The sequence below is a fragment of the Amblyraja radiata genome, chromosome 3, assembly GCF_010909765.2.
Source record: "Amblyraja radiata isolate CabotCenter1 chromosome 3, sAmbRad1.1.pri, whole genome shotgun sequence".
Taxonomy (NCBI): domain Eukaryota; kingdom Metazoa; phylum Chordata; class Chondrichthyes; order Rajiformes; family Rajidae; genus Amblyraja; species Amblyraja radiata.
This window is the reverse complement of record NC_045958.1, coordinates 87,341,143-87,363,616: the sequence shown is the minus strand read 5'-3', so window position 1 is coordinate 87,363,616 and position 22,474 is coordinate 87,341,143. Positions and strand designations below refer to the sequence as shown.

The window sequence follows — 22,474 nt, the reverse complement described above, 5'->3', positions numbered from 1 at the left end:
CCAGATCTGTGGCGTGTCCACGGTGTATGGCTGCCCTGTAGTCCACCAGCTGTGAAGAAATTCTACTTCTCTGCCAGAAAACACTAGGACAGCTTTGATGAGGTTAACCAGAAGATAACTAGTTGATTAAAAAATGGGAGATATTCTTGGATTAGAAATATCATATCTGAAGTGAAAGAAAACACCACCTGAAGGCCAAAATCCAATAAAAGACTTGACCTAAAAACAGACGGTGCAATATTGAAACATTTACAACAGCTTCAGGTACCCATATATATATATACTGGCAACACAGGGTTTTACAACACCATGAAAACCATCCTCTACCTGAACATTTGAGGGTCCACTCTACTGAGAGCCAAAAGCAGAGGTGAACTCATCAAGGACAGAGGTAGTCGCGCCTACTGGATTTGACCTTCTTTGACGACTTTGACCTTCTCCAATAGATAATAGACAATAGGTGTAGGAGTAGGCCATTCGGCTCTTCAAGCCAGCACCCGCCATTCAATGTGATCATGGCTGATCATCCCCAATCGGTACCCCATTCCTGCCTTCTCCCCATATTCCCTGACTTAGCTATCGTTAAGAGCCTTATCTAGCTCTCTCTTGAAAGTATCCAGAGAACCGGCCTCCACTGCCCTCTGAGAAAAAGAAAAATCTTATATGTTTCAATAAGATACCCTCTCATCCTTCTAAACAAGCGTAGCAACCAGAGTATACAAGCCCAGCCGCTCCAATCTCTCAGCATATGACAGTCCCGCCATCCCGGGAATTAACCTTGTAAACCTACGCTGCACTCCCTCAATAGCAAGAATGTCCTTCTTCAATTAGGGGACCAAAACTGCACACAATACTCCAGGTGTGGTCTCGCTGGGGCCCTGTACAACTGCAGAAGGACCTCTTTGCTCCTATACTCAACTCTTGTTATGAAGGCCAACATGCCATTCGCAAGGACCCCCAGATCCCGTTGTACTTCCCCTTTTCCCAACTTGACACCATTTAGATAATAATCTGTCTTCCTGTTTTTGCTACCAAAGTGGATAACCTCACATTTATCCTCATTAAACTGCATCTGCCTTGCATCACCCAACCTGTCCAAGTCACCCTGCATTCTCATAGCATCCTCCTCACAGTTCACACTGCCACCCAGCTTTGTATCATCTGCAAATTTGCTAATGTTACTTTGAATCCCTTCATCGAAATCATTGATGTATATTGTAAATAGCTGCGGTCCCAGCACTGAGCCTTGCGATAACCCACTAGTCACTGCCTACCATTCTGAAAGGGACCCGTTAATCCCTACTCTTAGTTTCCTGTCCTCCTTCAATTTTCTATCCATGTCAGCACTCTACCCCCAATACCATGTGCCCTAATTTTGCCCACTAATCTCCTATGTGGGACCTTATCAAATGCTTTCTGAAAGTCCAGGTACACTACATCCACTGGCTCTCCCTTGTCCAATTTCTAGTTACATCATCAAAAAAATTAGAAGATTAGTCAAGCATGATTTTCCCCTCCAACAACATGAGATTTTCAAAGAGCTCACAGGGCACCTGTTGCAGTGTGGGGGACTCAGACTAAGATGCAATCCAGCAGTTGTCATTGTGCTCAAAGACTTTGGGCGTTTTCTGTGTGGAGTTGGCACATTCCCCTTGTCATGCGCTGATATCCGCCAAGTGCTCCAGATTCTGCCCTCGTGTTAATTAGCCTCTGAAAATTGTCCTTAGTGTGAAAGTGAATGATAGAATCTGCGGGTAGTGAGTGAGAATCGTGGGAAGAATAAAAAGAAAAGTAGGATTAATGTAGGATTAGTGCAAATGATGTCTGACGTTTGACACAGACTCCCAGGTAGGCAGCTGTGATTAATCAAATCCCATGTGTCAGGCCACAGGAGGAAATGAATACATTACCTGTAATTACTGAGGAGAAGGTCTGGGAGACAAAGGAATCGAGGGAATTGAGTAGTGATGTGGTGTGGACCATATCTGAATCACACAAGAGGTGGCACTGGCAGTCTTAAAGAATATTAAAGTGCATAAATGCCCAGGGCCCGACCAGGACTGCCTTCAGACATCATGGGAAGCAATGGAAGAAATTACTGGGGCCTTGCCAGAGATATATCATCTTTTGCCAGAGGGGGCTTACTGGAACACAAGAGGGTGGCAAATTTGCCTTTATTTAAGAGGATTGCAAGACAGGCCATAGAACTGTAGGCCAGTGAGCCTGATATCAGTGGTGGATAAGTTACTGGAGGCCCAGGATGTATCAGCAATTGGACAGATTAGGAATGATCAGCATGGCTTTACATGTGAGAAATCATGTCTCTCAAATGTAATTGTGTTTTGAAGAGGTCACCTAGAGGATTGATGAGGACAAGGCAGTGAACGGTGTGGAGAACAGCACAGGGCTCGAAATTAACGGTTGCCCGGGTGCCATTGACCACTCAAAGCGCCGCCGGGCAACTAAACACAGAGTCATTTTGCCCGGCTTGGCAACCAGATACTGATTGTTACCGAAGATAGACACAAACAACTGGAGTAACTCCGCGGGTCAGGCAGCATCTATGGAGAAAAGGAACGCGACGTTTTGTGTCGGCGGTGACGGCTGTATTGCGTGAGTAAGATACTAGGTGCGTGGTGACTAAGTGTCGGAGCGAATGACGGGCCCCGAACAGCAGCAGCGGCCGCATAGGCCGCGACAGCGGCTCCATCTCCTCCTCCGCCCACCCCCCGCCCGACCTGATAGCGGCCGCTGCTTGCAAATCCGCTAACCGCGCTTTAAAAAAAACCTCCCGCTCCATCTCCATCCTCTTCCCTGATAGCGGCCGCTGCTTCCAAATCTGCTAACGGCGATAACCGCTTTCAAAACAAACCCTCCCGCACGCCGAGGCCTCCCCCTCCCCCTCCCCCTCCCTCCCTCCTCCCAGCCTCGGCGTGCGGGAGGGTTTGTTTTGGAAGCGGTTATCGCCGTTAGCAGATTTGGAAGCAGCAGCCGCTATCAGGGAGGAGGAGGAGATGGAGCCGCTATCGCGGCCGCTGCTGCTGCTGTGCGGGACCCGTCATTCACTCCGACACTTCTGAAGCAGCTGCACCAAAGATACTATAGCTATAGGATCTTTGAGCTGCACCGCTCGGCCCCGTTGGCTGGCGGAGGAGGGAGGCGGTGGCGAGGAATTTTACCTAATCCAACCAACACGTACTAATTCACCTGCCTAAATCCATCCATTCTGCACCGACTGCCTTCTAACCACCCCCCCCCCCCCCCCACCCGCGCCATCTATCCACCCCGCACTGATTCACACACACCCCCTTCCCTGACCCTATTGTCCTGGAAATGTCTTCAGAGAGAATATTGACAATGTTTGATAACGGAATGCAATCAAATGTGTTTTGATTCCCAATGTTATTATTTGTTTTAATCCATAAAGATGGATTAATTAAATTGTGAACATGTGAAACATTAAAACCGCAGTGTTCGATTGTCACTGCTACCATTGACATGTTATTACAGAATTCATTTTAACGGCAAATCAATACTCTTAATATGGAGTATCAGTACTGTAGTTATTTAATGAGCAACATTCGCAACTATACGTACACATATATGTTACCATGGTCCAGGATTTATTGACATGGGTTGATCATACGCTGAATAATCCAACCACATTTTTGTTTGGAAGTGGAAAGAACTAATAGAAATTGCATTAATTGCAATGTGTAAAAAGAGTTGAGATACTGTCTTATAATTTTGCTGCATGTCATTGTGGGATATATCATGTCTTGATTGGTGAATGTTTAGTTTGTGACTTTATTTGAAGCAGAAATAATATGAGAATGCTTTATTGAGTATAATTCCGACTAGTAACTACGCGCTTCGTCCGAGCACATTATCGCACGCGTCATGCAAGCCATCTTAAATGACCACCTAAACTGTCATTTGGCAACCTAAAAAGCTGCCACGGTTGCCCGGCTGGCAACAGGGGAAAAAAGTTAAGCGAGAGCCCTGCAGCAAGGCCTTTGATAAGGTCCTGCATGGTAGGCTAGTTCGGAAGGTGAGATCGCAGGGATACACGGTGAGCTCAGCAACTGGATTCCAAATAGTTTCAGTAAAGGTGTCAGAGGGTGGTGGTGGAAGGTTATTTTTCAGAATAGAGGCCTGCAATCTGTGGTGTGCCATAGTGACTGGATTGAGTTCACTGTTGTTTATTATCTTTGTTAATGATTTGGATGTACTTTGGTTCTGTCTTCACTAAGGAAGACACAAACAATCTCCCAAAAATACTAGGGGACCGAGGATCTAGTGGGAGGGAGAAACTGACGGGGATCCACATTAGTAAGGAAATGGAACTGTTTGGACTGAAGGCAGATAAATCCCCAGGGCCTGGTGGTTTGCATCCCAGAGTACTCAAGAAGGTGGCCCGAGAAAACCTGGATGCATTGGTGCTCATTTTCCAAAGTTCATTCAATTCTAGATCAGTTCCTGTAGCCATTTTTAAGAAAGGAGGGAGCGAGAAAACGGAATTATAGACGAGTTAGCCTTACATCGGTAGTGGGGAAGATGCTTGAGGCGATTATTAAAGATGTTATAGCAGCGCAATTGGAAAGCAGTGACAGGATCGGTCAAAGTCAGCATGGATTTATGAAGGGGAAATCATGCTTGAGTAATATTCTGGAATTTTTTGAGGATGTAACAAGTAGAATGGATAAGGGAGAGCCAGTGGATGTGGAGTATCTGGACTTTCAAAAAGCCTTTGACAAGGTCCCACACAAGAGATTAGTGTGCAAAATTATAGCACATGGTATTGGGGGTAGGGTATTTATTTATTTTACATTCCACAATGGATAGAGAACTGGTTGGCAGACAGGAAGCAAAGAGTAGGAATTAACGGGTCCTTTTCAGAATGGCAGGCACTGACTAGTGGGACCCTGGTTATTTACAATATATATTACCACTTTAGACAAAGGAATTAAATGTAACATCTCCAAGTTTGCGGATGACACAAAGCTGGGTGGCAGTGTGAGCTGCGAGGGGGATGTTATGAGAATGCAGGGAGACTTGGATAGGTTGGGTGAGTGAACAGAAGCATGGCAGATGCAGTATAATGTGAATATATGTGAGGTTATTCACTTTGGTGGCAAGTACATGAAGGCAGGTTGTTATCTGAATGGTGTCAGATTAGGAGAAGAGGGTAGGCCATTAAGGACTGAGATGAGGAAAAACATTTTCACCCAGAGAGTGGGTGAATTTGTGGAATTCTCTGCCACAGAAGGCAATGGAGACCAATTCACTGGATGTTTTCAAGAGACACAGATTAGGCTCTTAGGGCTAAAGGAATTAAGGGTTATGGGGAAAAAGCAGGAATGGGGTACTGATTTTAGATGATCAGCCATGGTCATATTAAATGGCAGTGCTGTCTCGAAGGTTCTTGGTTCTTGGTTACTTGGTCCTCCAAAATATTCCAACTGGAATTTAAACTGGAGGTGGTGAAGGGAGGGATTAAGCCAGAAAGGGTTATTGGGAAGAAAGTGCTACTTTAAATTTAGTTGCCGAAGGGCTGAATGTCCTACTCCTGCACCTATTTTCTAAGTTTCCATGACATTGATAGTACATCTGTGGGTGACATCAAAATTGTTGGGATAGTTGATAGTGAGGTAGGTTTACGAAAGGATCTGGATCAATTAGGGTCGTGGGCCAAGGACTCTGAAATGTGGAAGGTGATGCTTTTTTGATTAAAGGACAAGGACAAAGGACATTTATTGTCACATACACCAATTAGTGCAGTGAAATTTGAGTTACCATGCAGCACACAAATAAGATAAACACAACACTTTAGAATTTAACATAAAACATAAAAAAACATCCCCCCCACAGCAGAATCAACATTTCCCACTGTGAGGGAAGGCAACAAAGTTCAGTCCTCTTCCTCTGATCACCCGTGGTCGGCGCAACGGCGACCGCATCCGCAGTCGCCGCAACGGCGGCCCGATGTTTCAGGCCCTTGAACGGAAGAACACTCTCAGCGGCCCAGAGCCTCCAAATCGGCCGCTGGACAAGAGTTGCACAGTAAGTAGTATGGCCCTGGAGACTGTAATCGAGCAGAGAGACCCAGGGGTACAGGTACACAGTTACCTGAATGTATTGAAAAGGCAGAAAAGGCATTTAGCACACTTGCCTTCATTGGCAAAGATATTAAGTACCAGATTGGTATGTCGTACTACAGCTGTACAAGATATTGATGAGACCACATTTAGAGTATTGTGTGCCTTGTGGCCTTGTCTTCCTGGTATAGGAAGGATCCCATTTAGCTGGAAAGGGTGCAGAATAGATTTACCTGGAAGTTACCATGACTCAGTGGCATGAATGATAAGTAGAGGCTAGATACGCTGGGACATTTTTCAATGGCGCACCGAAGGTTGAAGAGAGAACCATTGGAAGTATACAAAATCATGAGAGGCGTGGATAATCCAGATGATCACAGGGTAGAGAGACAGATACATGGATAGGAAACCATGGATAGGAAAAGTTTCGAGGGTTATGGGCCAAACACAGGCAAATGGGATTTGCACAGTGATTGGCATTAATGAGTTTGGCCCGAGGGCCTGTTTCTATTCTGTATGACTTCATGACCCCGCTTGATGTGCAACATGATGGATCAAAGCTGGATAGCTCCATGATTACAAAGCAGAAGGATGCCATTGCCCTTCACATCTGTGCTGTTTCTCCAACAAAGCAATTCAATAATTGCATTCCGCAGCCCCTTCTCTAACTTTGAAATGTTCCTTTCACACTGTATAAATATCCATTTCCTTCTTGGAACCTTAGTGCGTCTGTAGGCAGTGCACTCCAGATTTGTGTAAAGGTTCTTCTTCATTTTCTTCTGCTTTAGATTATATCTGTCCAGACCCTCCTCATTATTTTATACACTTCTTTCTAATCTCCACTCAGCCTTCTCTTCAACAAAAAGCTGCCACGGCTTATTGGGGTGGTGTGGCGGCGCCTATCGGCAGCGGCTCGACTACAGTCCTTCTGTCCTTTTTTTATTTTTGTCTCGTTAAATGTATGTCTTGACTATAGTTTTTTTTTTTTTTTTAGCTGTGTATATGTGGGGGGTGGGTGGGGGGGGTGGGGGAAACTGTTAATCTCTTCCCTGTACCTGACTTTTTCCCTGTCGGGTCTCCGGTGTCGTTGGGCCTAACATTGTGGAGCCGGCGGCGGCCTCTGGCCGCGACCAACCTGAGGGCTCCAGTCGCGGAGCTGGCCGACTTCGGAGCGGGGAGAGCTGTGGTGGGGCACATCTGCGACCTGACTTCAGAGCTTCAGAGGCTCCGGCCGCAGGCCCGGTGGACAGGAACATCGGGAGCTCACAGGTCCCTGGTGGGAGACCGGTTTTCGGAGCTCCCGCAATGGCAATTTCTCCCGTTAGAATCGCGGGGTTTAAAGGACACGGAGCGGGGCCTAACATCGCCTGGCGCGGCTTAAATGGCCACAGGACTTACCATCGCCCGCCGGGGGCTTAACATCGGGAGCCCCAGTTCGCCTCGACGCTGCAGTTGGACTGCTGGACCGCGGGGGAAGAACAAAGGGAAGAGATAAGATTTTGCTTTCCATCACAGTGAGGAGATGTTGGAGATTCACTGTGATGGATGCTTATGTAAACTGTGTTAAGTGTGGGTCTTGGGTTTTTTTGTAATGTAAGACTGTAGAAAATGCAGTTTCGTTCAAACCAAGCTGTTTGAATGACAATAAATGGCATTCTATTCTATTCTATTCTATTCTACTAATCGTACCCTGTAACTGTTGTCCCTCATCCTATGGACAGTTCTCCTAAATTCCCTTTGCATCCTCTCCAATGCTTCTGTATCTTTGCTATTTCAAGGTGACCAGAAACAAACAATACGATAGAACTTTATTCATCCCCGGAGGGAGATTCGTCTGCCAACAGTCATAACACACAAGATACACGAAAACTTGAAATTCATATTAAATTAAAAGTGACGAATAAAAGAAAAAGACAAGCAACTGTTGGCTAGCAGCTGTGTGCACAGCGCCTTCATCGGAATGAACGAACAAACAAACAAACAAATGCAGGTTTATCCCCTGGGCAGAGGATTCTAAATTGTCTCACCGAAGATAGACACAAAATACTGGAGTAACTCAGCAAGACAGGCAGCATCTCTGGAAGGAAGGAATGGGTGACGTTTCAGGTCGAGACCCTCCTTCAGACAGGTCTGAAGAAAGGTCTCAACCCGAAACATCACCCATTCCTTCTATCCAGAGATGCTGCCTGTCTTGCTGAGTTACTCCAGTATTTTGTGTCTATCTTCGGTTTAAACCAGCATCTGCAGTTCCTTCCTACACATAATGATTGTCTCACTATTGACAGAGTATGTAACTCCCACATTGGCCTCATTAACCATCTCGGAAACCACAATGTCAGAGTGAAAGCAAGTAATTCTCAATCCCAAGGGATTATTTAGAAAGAGAGGCTTTAATGAGAGATTACACGCTGGGAATGTTTTGATGTGGTCAGGTCTAGGCTGACTGCATGAAAACATTCTCAGTATGTTAAAGTCTCAGTGTGTTAGGACAGACATAGTTATTTGAAATGCAATGTTGTACAAGACATTGGTGTGGCCACACTTGGAGTATTGTATTCCGTTTTGGTCCCCCTGCTATCGGAAAGATGTTGTTAAGCTGGAACGGGTCAGAGAAGATTTGCGAGGATGTTGCCAGAATTGAGCTACAAGGAGAGGTTGGGCAGGCGAGGACTTTATTCTTTGGTATGTCGGAGGCTGAGAGATTATCTTATTGAGGTTTTTTTAATAATGATAGGGTGAAGGCACAGAGTCTTCTTCCCAGGGTAGTGGAACCAAGAACTGCAGGACATGGGAAAAGTTTAATAGGGGCAACCTTTTCACATTGAGGGTGATGGGTATCTGGAATGTGCTGCCAGGGAAAACAGTTGAAGCAGATACAATAACAGCATTTAAACGGCAATTGGACAGATACATGGACAGGGATATGGGAAAACATGGGTAAATGGGACTAGCTTGGATGGGGCATTTTAATCGGCATGGACGTTTTGGGCTAAAGGGCCTGTTTCCATGCTATGTAAAGGGCCTGTCCCACTTAGGTTATTTTTTCAGCGACAGCCGTAATATAGGCTGTCACCACATGGTTGCGGGGTCACGCTTGTATTGTCGTGCGTTGTCTCTTCAAGTGACGTAACTTGTTTCTTGTTGCGGCTGGATTTTGAAATGTTCAAGACCTTTCGGCGACAGTGGGCTTGACGTTGCCTGTCTTCTCCTGTCATAGGTTGTCGCCAGGTGATGTTGGTTTTTGCTGGGTGCTGACTTCGGTGAATTCCATTGGCGACTACCTACATCAACCTACGTCAACCGGCGACAGGTACCGGCGACTGAATTGTCTTCAGTTGTCTTCAGTTGTCGCCGACAGGGTCGTAGCTTGCCGTATCTTGTCGTGGGTGTACGTAAGTCGACTTCAGTTGTCGTAGGTTGTCGCCTGTGTGGTCGAAGGTTGTCGTAGGTGGACGTCCCAAATCGCGAGGAATTGTGTCGCCGGTTGACGTAGCTTGTCGTAACTTGACGTCGACTAGGTGGTAGCTTGTCGTAGACATTGTTATAGGGTGGGTCCAGAGAAGCTAGTTTTTCGGCGTCCCGCTACGACTGTGACTGTCGTCGGCAGTCGCCTAAAAATCGCCTAAGTGGGACAGGCCCTTAACTAATGTCGGAATGCACCTAAATGATACTATGCTTTTAGCATAATTTAGATTGTTGTTGTCACATGTATTGAGGTACAGAATAAAGCTTTTTTGTTCCGTGTTATCAAGTCAACGAAAATAATATAGATGATTACAATTGAGCTGTTCACTGTGTACAGACACAGAAAAAGGGGTTTGGCATTTAGTGCAAGGTAAAATCTAGTAAAGTCTGACTAAAGATAGTTCAAAGGTCTTCAATGAGGTAGATGGGAAGTCCAGACTGCTCTTTAGTTTGTGAGAGGACAGTTCATTTGCCTGTTAAAAGCTGGGAAGAAACAGTCAGAGGTACTCGTTTCCAAAGTATCCTTTCATTGAGGAGTATTTTCGGTCACCTCTCATCCTTTGTTCATTATGGAATTTTAGGTTTATATGTTCCTACATGGCTATTGGGAAGCACATTCTCTTATCTCAATCTACGTCAGGGGTCGGCAACTTTGTTCTGCATAGGGGCCAGGATGCATGTTTATGAGCGGATGGCGGGCCACATCTATCACGTGTACACATGGATCCCGCCCCTTCGAGGATGCCACTCATACTCACTCGTCCCCGGCCTATTGACAAGCCCAATCCCGACCAAAGATACTAGAGCGGATCTTTGATCCTGACAGTGAAGTCCAGACACAGAAGGTGCGCGGCCGTGCTGGCAGCTTTGCGCAGGATGCAGTACAGCCAGAGCTCAGCGCTCGTCGGCTCCGCCATTGTGTCCACCAGCACAGGCCTCCTTGCATCCTTGCGTCGCCACGCCTGGTACCGTAGATGATGGAAGTCGGCAGGCCGGATAATTACGGGAAAAAAATACGTCTGCGGGCTGAATGATTTTAGGTTACAGGCCGCATTCGGCCCGGGGGCCGTAGGTTGCCGACCCCTGATCTACATGATCAGTTACTTGGGTGCTGCACCAGGATAGAGTGATGAAAATAGCCTTTTGGTCATTCTGCTTCTCACTGCATGAACAGGACTAGAGTGTGAGTGAGAATGCAGTGCAGCTCCTGTGGTTTTTGTATAATGTGCAGAATCCCATTGAGATCACAGCACGGGAATCTGCCGAGGTTGAATAATATCCTCGGGGGAAACGTGATGGATGGTGTTGCCCGGAGATGCTAATTGTTGCACAGCTAAACTGCAGAGAGTTACAAGCCATGCTTGGTTGATTGTGAATCATATTTCTGACTTGGTGCACTTCACAAAATAACCAGAAGCCACTACTTTCAAACCTCAAGCAACTCAGTGTTGTCAGCTGGGTGGGTGGGTGGGTGGGGGAGGGGGGTTAGTACTAAGAGCAACAGGTTGCTTGTCTTCAGCAGTATCAGAAATCAGAGCCCCATTTTAAGATTCAGGGTGCATTCGGTGGAGTTCCCCATTACAGTACATCCCGTGTGCCACACATTGAATGATACAACTTCATCTTTTCATTGTTTACAGGACTGGTTGTTGCTTTACTGCTGGATGATGCATGAATGTCCAGATGTGGAAATAATAAGCTGTAGATGGTTGAGCCCACAGAGCCCTCTGTGTCTGATCCATACTCAATTAGACCGTGACTGAAAACCTTAACATTCCTTTCACCTCAGATCCATTTTCCAACACTAACCCCATATTATTTAATATATATGTGTCATAAAAAAATATTATTCACGATTGGGCCATTTTGAGATAAAGGGAAAAGAGGGGCTCAAAACAGTGGTGTCTCTCGGGGTTCGGTGCTGGACCCATTGCTGTTTGTCATCAATATCAATAATTTGAATGAAAACATACAAGGCATATTTTGCAAGTTTCGCAGATGATACAAAAGTGGGTAGTATTGTAGATAATAAAAATGGTTGTCAAAATTTGCAGCAGGTTCTTGATCATGTGGTCTGGGGATGGTTGATGGAACTTAGCACAGAAAAATGAGTAGTGTTGCATTTTGGGAAGTCTAGCAAAAGCAGGGCCTACACAGTGAATGGTCGGGTTCTGGGGAGTGTTGTGGAGCAGTGATCTAGGACTGCAGGTACATAGTTCTTGAAAGTTCTTGGGGGAACCAGTAGGTCATTTAGGACTGAAACGAGAAAAAAACTTTTCACCCACGGAGTTGTGAATCTGTGGAATTCTCTGCCACAGAAGACAGTGGAGGCCAATTCACTGGATGTTTTCAAGAGAGAGTTAGATATAGCTCTTAGGGCTAACGGAATCAAGGGATATGGGGAAAAAGCAGGAATGGGGTACTGATTTTGGATTATTGAATGGCGGTGCTGGCTTGAAGGGCTGGATGGCCTACTCCTGCACCTATTTTATATGTTTCTATGAAAGTGGCATCACAGGTAGATAGGATGATCAAAAAAGCTTTTCGGCACATTGGCCTTCATCAGTCAGAGTATTGAGTGTAGATGTTGGGAAGTTATGTTTCAGTTATATAAGACATTGGTAAGATCACATTGAGAGTATTGTGTTCAGTTTTGGTTACCCTGTGATAGGAAAGATGTTGTCAAGCTGGAAAGGGTGCAGAGGAGATTTACAAGGATGTTGTTAGGACTTGGGGGAGAGGTTGAACAAGCTAGGACTTCTTTCCTTGGACGCAGGAGATGAAGTAGTAATCTTATAGAGGTGTACAAAGTCATGAGAGGACTAGATCGGGTAAATTTTGCCCTGAGTAAGGGAACTGAGGACATAAGTTTAAGGTGAGGGGGAAAAGATTTACTAGGAATCTGAGGAGTAACTTTTTTACACAGTGGGTGTTTGGTGTATGCAATGAGCAGCTGGATTAGGAAGATGAGGCACGTACCATAACAACGTTTAAAAAATGTTTAGACAGGTACATGGATAGAATAAGTTTAGAAGGATGTAGGGCACATGCAGGCAGGTGGGATTAGTTTAGATGGGGCACGTTGGTTGAAGGGCCTGTTTTCATGCTGTATGACTCAATGACTATGTATGAGGGGCCTAAATGTCTTTATGCTGCATCTGTTTGCATTTTGAATAATACTGTTTGAATAATACTCCTTTTGAATAATAGCGTTTTTCATTCTTCCTTCGCAACAGAATCACATGTTTCCCACATTATGCCCACTCATTTAATCTACCATGTATTGTTCTGTTTATACTCTCACGGTGCATATGCTGGTAGCACCACCGTTTGATTACCCTGCGGCAATTTTCATCTTTGTGCAATTTGTTTACTAATGAAAAGGAAACTGAACTACATTCATAATGTTGTTGCATAGCTGGTTCTTTGAGTTCCCCTTGAGTGTGTTCGTAGAACTCACCTTGGTATGTGTTCTTGTTTTTACAGCGTGTCAGTGAAAAAGTTGGTGGCGCAGAGGGCACCAAACTTGACGATGACTTCAAAGAAATGGAAAAGGTAAATGTTGCACAAATCTATTTCCAAAGTTGCTTCATTGCGATTTTCCTGTGAGCAGAAAAGTATGACTTCAAAATCAGTTCGGAAAAGTTTATGGACTTGGTGATTTAACTATGTAAAAATAAACAAGGAGAGTCAGAAAAAAGTAGAGAGTTAATATCTAGGAGATGTTAGCAGCTGAGGCGATATTGAAGGCAAATAGAAACAAGAGAAATGTAAAATCATTATGTCTAAAAGCACAGAGCCCTGTGAAAATAAAGGCGAACAGAAACTATAAATATGAGACATAGAGGCCGGGTGAATGAGTAAGTAAGTAAATTTTATTTATATAGCACGTTTAAATCAACTCGCTTGAAACCAAAGTGCTTTACATAGAAGAAATAATTAAGTTTCCGTACATCCATAGAAAAATAAAAAATAAATAAAAATGACACAACACATTAGAGTTCAACATGAACGTCCCCCCACAGCAGAATCAAAATGTTCCACTGTGGGGATAGGTATCAGAATGTTCAGTCCTCTTCCTCTGTGATCACCCGAGGTCAGTGCCTATTGTGGCCTCCGCAGCCAGCCCGATGTTTTCAGGCCCTCTTGCCGGGAAGATGGAACTCCAGCGTCGGGTGAACACTCCTCAGCGGCTTGGAAATGTCTGGAGCGGCCGCTTCCTCCCCGGAGACCGCGGCTGGTTGGAGCTCCGACTCTGGCTATCTCGGATCCCAGGCACCGCGCCTGTTTTAAATCCAGCGCCACCGCGGCTGGACGCCCGCAGCCACAGCTCCTCTGATGTTGGAGTCGGCGCTCACAGCACTCCGGGGCTTACAGCACGGCGACCCGGTAAGGCATCGCCCACTCCATGATGGTGTCCCAGCGCTGTGCCGCCGCTGAAGCCATAGTCCTGGCTGGTCCCGGCAGGAAACGCCGCTCCAGTCCAATGGTAGGCCGCGAGGAAGGGGCGAAGAAGCAGCTCGGAAGGAAGCCGCCTCTCCGACCAGGTAGGGACAAGGAAATAAAGTTTCCCCCTTCCCCTCCCCCAACCCACCACATAAAAGAAGACCTCCAACAAACATTTTGTTTTTGTTTTTTTGGAAAAAAAAACATTTTGTTTTTAACAGGACTAAAAATAAAATTAAAAAAGGGTGAAAGGACAGAAATGAGGTTGGATATTCTGGGATACCAAACATCGAGAAGAGATAATGGATAAGAAGGGTGTAAGATCATGGTGCTGTAGCCCTGATGATAAAGGATAGAATAACACTCTCTGTGTGAAATATTTTCACACAGAGAGTGGTGAATCTCTGGAACTCTCTGCCACAGAGGGTAGTCGAGGCCAGTTCATTGGCTATATTTAAGAGGGAGTTAGATGTGGCCCTTGTGGCTAAGGGGATCAGAGGGTATGGAGAGAAGGCTGGTACGGGATACTGAGTTGGATGATCAGCCATGATCATATTGAATGGCGGTGCAGGCTCGAAGGGCCGAATGGCCTACTCCTGCACCTAATTTCTATGTTTCTATGTTTCTATAAAGACAAGTGCAGCATCCCCTGGTTCTCCCGCCTGCTCCTGCAAGATCTGAAGTCTGTACTGGTCTGCCTTCCAGATAATAACATAACTGAGCAAATGGTTTAGGAAATCTGGGGGAGATTTGGTGAATCACCATAGCTGATAGATGATCAGCCATCATCATAACTGATTGTTACATGGTGAAGCAACAATCATTCCTTTGTTACTTTACCATGAGCCGTTGCTGGCATGGTTGTGGCCTGATCCTCACTGCCATCTGCCCATTATGGTAGAGTGATCATTAGCCCACTAGCAACTGAGCATATGCCTTACATTTAAGCCTTGTCATTCTAGCACGTGAATCACTTCATAGTAACAAGGTTCCTAATTATAGACTCTGAAGAACACCAAGCTAAAATTGGAAGCATAAATGGAAAGGAATTGAGCTGTTCGTGAAACTAAAGATTTGAGGAGAAAATGAGATGTACATTTGCATGTTAGAGGAGATATAGAACAAAATGTGATTCAACTGTAGTAATTGAAAATTGGAGTGTTATCTGAAAGACCAAAGTTGTCAGCAATGGAACAGATGGTCTTGGATAAAGTCCGCAGCCAAATTGTAAGCTTCAGGGAATGGAGTTAATGAGGAAATATTAATCAGAGGGGAGAACCCGTTTTCACTCGAATAACGGGTTGTTGCAAGTGTAGGTGGTTTGATTACACACAATATTTTGAATTTAATTACTTCCTGAATTTCTATTTCGCCTCTTCATCTGCTGCTTTGGATGTTAAAAAAAACATATGAACCAACATTAGGAAAAGTCTTTTATTTGCTGGCGTGATATTTCTCTGAAAAATCTTGGGTAATTAAGTGCTTACCATCACAAAATCTATAATATTGCTTTAGGGTCATAGCGCATGGAACTAGGTCTGTTGGCCCATGAAATCTGTGCTGATCAATAAGCACCCATTAACACTAATCCAACAGTAATTCCATTTTTATTCCCTCCACATTTCCTTAAACTCGCTATAGATTCCACAACTCATAAGGGATAAGCAGGAGAATTAGGCCATTCGGCCCATCATGTCTACGCCATTCAATAATGGCTGATCTATCTCTCCCTCCTAACCCCATTCTCCTGCCTCCTCCCCATAACTTCTGACAGATGTTCTAATCAAGAATCTATCCCTGCCTTAAAAAATATCCACCGACTTGGCCTCAACAGCCTTCTGTGGCATAAATTCCATGGTTTCACCACTCTCTGACTAAAGACATTTCTCCTTATCGCCTAACTAAAAGAACATCCTTTAATTCTGAGGCTATGTCCTAGACTCTTCCACTAGTGGAAGCATCCTCACCACATCCACTCTATCCAAGCCTTTCACTATTCTATATGTTTCAGAGGTCCCCCATCATTCTTCTAAACTCCAGCGAATACAGGCCCAGTGTCGACAAACGCTCATCATAGGTTAACCTATCCATTCCTGGGATCATTCTTGTAAACCTCCTCTAGACCCTCTGAAGAGCCAGCACATCCTCCCTCAGACATGGATCCAAAAATTGCTCACAATATTCCAAATGCGGCCTTACCTGCGCCTTCTAGAGCCTCATCAACCTGATGTTTTCAAGAGAGAGTTAGATTTAGCTCTGAGGGTTAAGGGAATCAAGGGATATGAGGAAAAAGCCGGAATGGGGTACTGATTTTGGATGATCGGCCATGATCATATTGAATGGCGGTGCTGCCTCGAAGGGCCGAATGGCCTACACCTGTAACTATTTTCTATGTTTCTACGTGAGGGGCAATTTACAGTGTTCATTTAACAAATCAACCTGCATCTCTTTGGAAGGCAGAAGAAATTTAGCAGAAGCCCATGAAGTCACCAGGAGAATGTGCAACCCCCACACAGACTGCACTGAAGGTCAAGTTTGTACTTTGGTTACTGGGACAATGAAACAGCAACTCTACCAGCTCTGCCATTGTGGCACCTTGTGCATGTGAAGCTAAAATGTGAGGTGCTAGTCATTTGTAGTGAAGCTCTCTGATGTCCTCACACCCCTTCTGCAACTGGCACCCATTATTGTATAGTCCGTGGTTGACACAAGCCACTCATGCAAGAGCAGCCCTGGTACGTTGCGATTGAAAGGCAATATTCCTGAGCAGGACAAAGCACAGAGAACCAGATGAGTTTAAAATCCTGTGACAGACACAATAGGCTGGAGAAACTCAGCTGGTCAGGCAGCATCTCTGGAGAAAAGGAATGGGTGACGATTCGGGTCAAGACTCTTCTTCAGACTGAGAGTCAGGGGAAAGGGGAACGAGAGATGGTACTTAGGAGAAATGATTGGAAGATGTGTAAAATGCGAAGACAATCAAGTGGGGCATACAAAAGGCCATTGTTGACTGTGGGATTAGTTTAGTTTAGTTTAAAGATACAGCGCGGAAACAGGCCCTTCGGCCCACCGGGTCTGCGCCAACCAGCGATCCCCGCACATCAACACTATCCTAGACCCACTAGGGACAAATTTTACATTTACCAAGCCAATTAACATACAAAACCTGTATGTCTTTGGAGTGTGTGAGGAAACCGAAGATCTCAGAGAAAACCCACGCAGGTCACGGTGAGAACGTACAAACTCCGTACAGACAGCACCCGTAATCTGGATTAAACCCGGGTTTCCGGCGCTGCATTTGTTGTAAGGCAACAACTCTACCGCTGTGCCACCATGACCGCCCCCAATAGGTGACAATGAGTATATAGACAGAAGAACTCAACAGGACGACAGTAAAACTAATACGAAGACTAGGGTGCGGGGGGAATGGAGAGAGAGGGGATGCAAGGGTGCAAATGGGGCTCGCTCGAGTGAACACCCATATAATATAAACCATATAACAATTACAGCACGGAAACAGGCCATCTCGACCCTTCTAGTCCGTGCCGAACACGTATTCTCCCCTAGTCCCATATACCTGCACTCAGACCATAACCCTCCATTCCTTTCCCGTCCATATAACTATCCAATTTATTTTTAAATGATAAAAACGAACCTGCCTCCACCACCTTCACTGGAAGCTCATTCCACACAGTCACCACTCTCTGAATAAAGAAGTTCCCCCTCATGTTACCCCTAAACTTCTGTCCCTTAATTCTCAAGTCATGTCCCCTTGTTTGAATCTTCCCTACTCTCAGTGGGAAAAGCTTATCCACGTCAACTCTGTCTATCCCTCTCATCATTTTAAAGACCTCTATCAAGTCCCCCCTTAACCTTCTGCGCTCCAAAGAATAAAGCCCTAACTTGTTCAACCTTTCTCTGTAACTTAGTTGCTGAAACCCAGGCAACATTCTAGTAAATCTCCTCTGTACTCTCTCTATTTTGTTGACATCCTTCCTATAATTAGGCGACGAAAATTGTACACCATACTCCAGAATTGGCCTCACCAATGCCTTGTACAATTTTAACATTACATCCCAACTTCTATACTCAATGCTCTGATTTATAAAGGCCAGCACACCAAAAGCTTTCTTTACCACCCTATCTACATGAGATTCCACTTCCAGGGAACTGTGCACAGCTATTCCAAGATCCCTCTGTTCACCTGCATTCTTCAATTCCCTACCATTTACCATGTACGTCCTATTTTGATTTGTCCTGCCAAGATGTAGCACCTCACACTTATCAGCATTAAACTCCATCTGCCATCTTTCAGCCCATCTTCCAACTGGCATAAATCTCTCTGTAGACTGTGAAAATCTACTTCATTATCCACAACCCCACCTATCTTAGTATCATCTGCATACTTACTAATCCAATTTACCACACCATCATCCAGATCATTGATGTACATGACAAACAACAGTGAACCCAACACAGATGCCTGTGGCACCCCACTAGTCACTGGCCTCCAACCTGACAAACAACCATCTGGCATCTCCCATTCAGCCACTGTTAAATCCATCTTGCTACTCCACCATTAATACCCAACCATTGAACCTTCTTAACCAACCTTCCGTGAGGAACCTTGTCAAAGGCCTTACTGAAGTCCATATATACAACATCCATTGCTTTACCCTCATCAATTTCCCGAGTAACCTCTTCAATAAATTCAAGAAGATTAGTCAAACATGACCTTCCAGGCACAAATCCATGTTGACTGTTCCTAATCAGACCCTGTTTATCCAGATGCTTATATATATTATCTCTAAGTATCCTTTCCATTAATTTGCCCACCACTGACGTCAAACTAACAGGTCTATAATTGCTAGGTTTACTCTTAGACCCCTTTTTAAACAATGAAACAACATGCGCAGTACGCCAATCCTCCGGTACTATTCCCGTTTCTAATGACATTTGAAATATTTCTGTCATAGCCCCTGCTATTTCTACACTAACTTCCCTCAATGTCCTAAGGAATATCCTGTCCGGACCTGGAGACTTATCCACTTTTATTTTTCTCAAAAGTGTCAGTACTCCCTCTTCTTTGAATCTCATAGTTTCCATAGCTACTCTACTTGTTTCCCTTACCTCACATAATTCAATATCCTTCTCCTTGGTGAATACCGAAGAAAAGAAATTGTTCAATATCTCCCCCATCTCTTTTGGCTCTGCAGATAGCTGTCCACTCTGACTCTCTAATGGACCAATTTTATCCCTCGTTATCCTTTTGCTATTAATATAGCTGTAGAAACCCTTTGGATTTACTTTCACCTTACTTGCCAAAGCAACCTCATATCTTCTTTTAGCTTTTCTAATTTCTTTCTTAAGATTCTTTTTACATTCTTTATACTCCTCAAGCACCTCATTTACTCCATGCTGCCTATAATTATTGTAGATCTCTCTCTTTTTCCGAACCGTGTCCAATTTCCCTTGAAAACCATGGCTCTTTCCAATTTTTACTATTTCCTTTCAATCGAACAGGGACATAAAATTTCTGTACTCTTAAAATGTCACCTTTAAATGTCCTCCATTTCTCTTCCACATCTTTCCCATAAAACAAACTGTCCCAATTTACTCCTTTTAAATCCTTTCGCATCTCCTCAAAGTTAGCCTTTCTCCAATCAAAAATCTCAACCCTAGGTCCAGTTCTGACCCTCTCCATAATTATATTGAAACTAATGGTATTGTGATCACTGGTCCCGAACTGTTCCCCAACGCATACCTCTGCCACCTGACCCGTCTCATTTCCTAACAGGAGGTTCAGCACCGCCCCTTCTCTAGTAGGTACTTCTATGTATTGCTGCAAAAAACTATCCTGCACACATTTTACAAACTCCAACCCATCCAGCCCATTTACAGAATGTGTTTCCCAGTCTATGTGTGGAAAATTGAAATCTCCCACAATCACTACCTTGTGCTTACTACTAATATCTGCAATCTCCTTACATATTTGCTGTTCCAATTCTCGCTCCCCATTTGGCGGTCTATAATACACCCCTATAAGTGTTGCTACCCCTTTCCCATTTCTCAGTTCCACCCAAATAGCCTCCCTAGACAAGCCCTCTAATCTATCCTGCCAAAGCACTGCTGTAATATCTTCCCTGATAAGCAATGCAACACCTCCACCTCTTGCCCCTCCAATTCTATTAAACCTGAAGCAACGAAATCCTGGAATATTTAGTTTCCAATCACAGCCCTCCTGCAACCATGTTTCACTAATCGCCACAACATCATACTTCCAGGTGTCAATCCAGGCTCTAAGTTCATCCACCTTTCTTACAGTGCTCCTAGCATTAAAATATACACATTTAAGAAACCCACCCTCTCTTATTCTCTGTTTATTGTCTTTTTCTTCTCTCTCCCCTACATTTTGGGTCAGAGTGCTACCATTCTCTGCCTCCTGCCTCACACACTGACTGCTAGCTTTCCCAATTTGAGTCCCTCCCCCCAACCATACTAGTTTAAAGTCTCCCCAGTAGCCTTTGCAAATCTCCCCGCCAGGATATTGGTCCCCCTCGAGTTCAAGTGCAACCCGTCCTTTCTGTAAAGGTCGCACCTTCCCCAAAAGAGGTCCCAATGATCCAGAAACTTGAATCCATACCCACTGCACCAGTCCCTCATCCACTCATTTATCCTCCACCTCGCTCCATTCCTACTCTCACTGTTGCGTGGCACAGGCAGTAATCCTGAGATTGTTACCTTTGCAGTCCTTCTTCTTAACTCTCTACCTAACTCCCTAAATTCTTCTTTCAGGACCTCTTCTCTTTTTTTACCTATGTCATTGGTACCTATATGCACCACAACCTCAGGCTCCTCTCCCTCCCATTTCAGGAATTCTTGGACACGTTCTGACACATCCCTGATCCTGGCACCAGGGAGGCAAACTACTATCCGGGTCTCCTGTCTGCGTCCACAGAATTGCCGATCCGACCCCCTGACTATAGAGTCCCCTATTACAATTCCCCTCCTCTTCTTTTCCTTACCCTTCTGAGCAACAGGACCGGTCTTTGTGCCAGAGGCCCGGCCGCTGTCGCTGCCCCCAGGTAGGCTGTCTCCCCCACCATTACTCAAACATGAGTACTTATTTTCAAGGTGTACAGCCACCGGGGTACTCACCAGTCCCTGCCTCTGCCCATTGCCCTTCCTAACTGTGACCCAGTTTTCTGTCTCCCGTGGTCTTGGAGTGACCACCTCCCTGTAACTCCTTTCTATGACCTCCTCGCTCTCCCTGAGCAGACAGAGGTCATCGAGTTGCTGCTCCAGGTTCCTAACATGGTCCCTTAGGAGCCCCATCTCGACGCACCTGGCGCAGATGTGGATGTCTGGAGGGCACTCAGACTCCATGACCTCCCACATCTGACATCCAGAACAGTAAACTGCCCTGGCCCTCATTCTCCCCCTTATCCGAATACAATAAAGCCTTACCCGGGATACAAGCCAATCAGCTGCTTCCTCTAGTCCTTTCGACCAATCAGAGGCTTCCACCAGACTCCTTCTCTGGAAGTGAGATGGAACGTTGCAGATTTGGGTTTCTCACAGCTCCAGGTAACTCCTCCTCGCACCAACGGCTCCCCGGGCCTCTGTAGAAGTAAGCCCCGCACTGTTTTTATACTCACAGCTCCAGGTAACTCCTCCTCGCACCAACGGCTCCCCGGGCCTCTGTAGAAGCAAGCCCCGCGTTGTTTTTATACTCACAGCTCCAGGTAACTCCTCCTCGCACCAACGGCTCCCCGGGCCTCTGTAGAAGCAAGTCCCGCGCTGTTTTTATACTCACAGCTCCAGGTAACTCCTCCTCGCACCAAAGGCTCCCCGGGCCTCTGTAGAAGCAAGCCCCGCACTGTTTTTATACTCACAGCTCGAGGTAACTCCTCCTCACACCAACGTCTCCCCGGGCCTCTGTAGAAGCAAGCCCCGCGCTGTTTTTATACTCACAGCTCCAGGTAACTCCGCCTCGCACCAACGGCTCCCCGGGCCTCTGTAGAAGCCATGTATACAGAGAAACCTCTGTAGAACCCTGGTCAGCATGCATAAGGTGGGCCAAAGGACTTCTTTCAATGCCCTATAACTCTATGCAATGGGTGAATGCAATTTGCATTAGCTGTCAGAATGAAGAGAGCCATAGATTGCGATGACTATCAAGGTTTTGATGTGGCAGTGATTGTACCGTTAATATTGTTTGCTAGTATTCGTGTGCTAATGGTTAAGCTACTTTAGGAAAAGAGAGAAAATGGGGTGTGAGTGGTCCTCAATTACATTCGCTGCTTTCCTGGTGCAGCATGAGCTATGGATGGAGTTGATGGGGAGGGGGTGGAGGGGGGATGGAGACTGGTTTGTGTGATAGACTGGGCTGCATCCACAACCCTGCAATCCTGAATAGATGTTTTCAAGGAAGAAAGCGGTAAGGATCATTGAATCCATGCCAA

The 22,474-nt window shown here is 45.4% G+C and overlaps 1 protein-coding gene across 1 annotated transcript in view; it reads left to right on the top strand.

Annotated features, from left to right (window-relative positions):
* Nucleotides 1-22,474, top strand: part of sh3gl2 (SH3 domain containing GRB2 like 2, endophilin A1) — a 142,296-nt gene that overhangs the window by 74,352 nt on the left and 45,470 nt on the right. Inside the window, exon 2 of the mRNA XM_033018254.1 lies at nt 13,050-13,118. Coding sequence (XP_032874145.1) covers nt 13,050-13,118 — 69 coding nt within the window. The remainder of the gene's footprint in view (nt 1-13,049; nt 13,119-22,474) is intronic.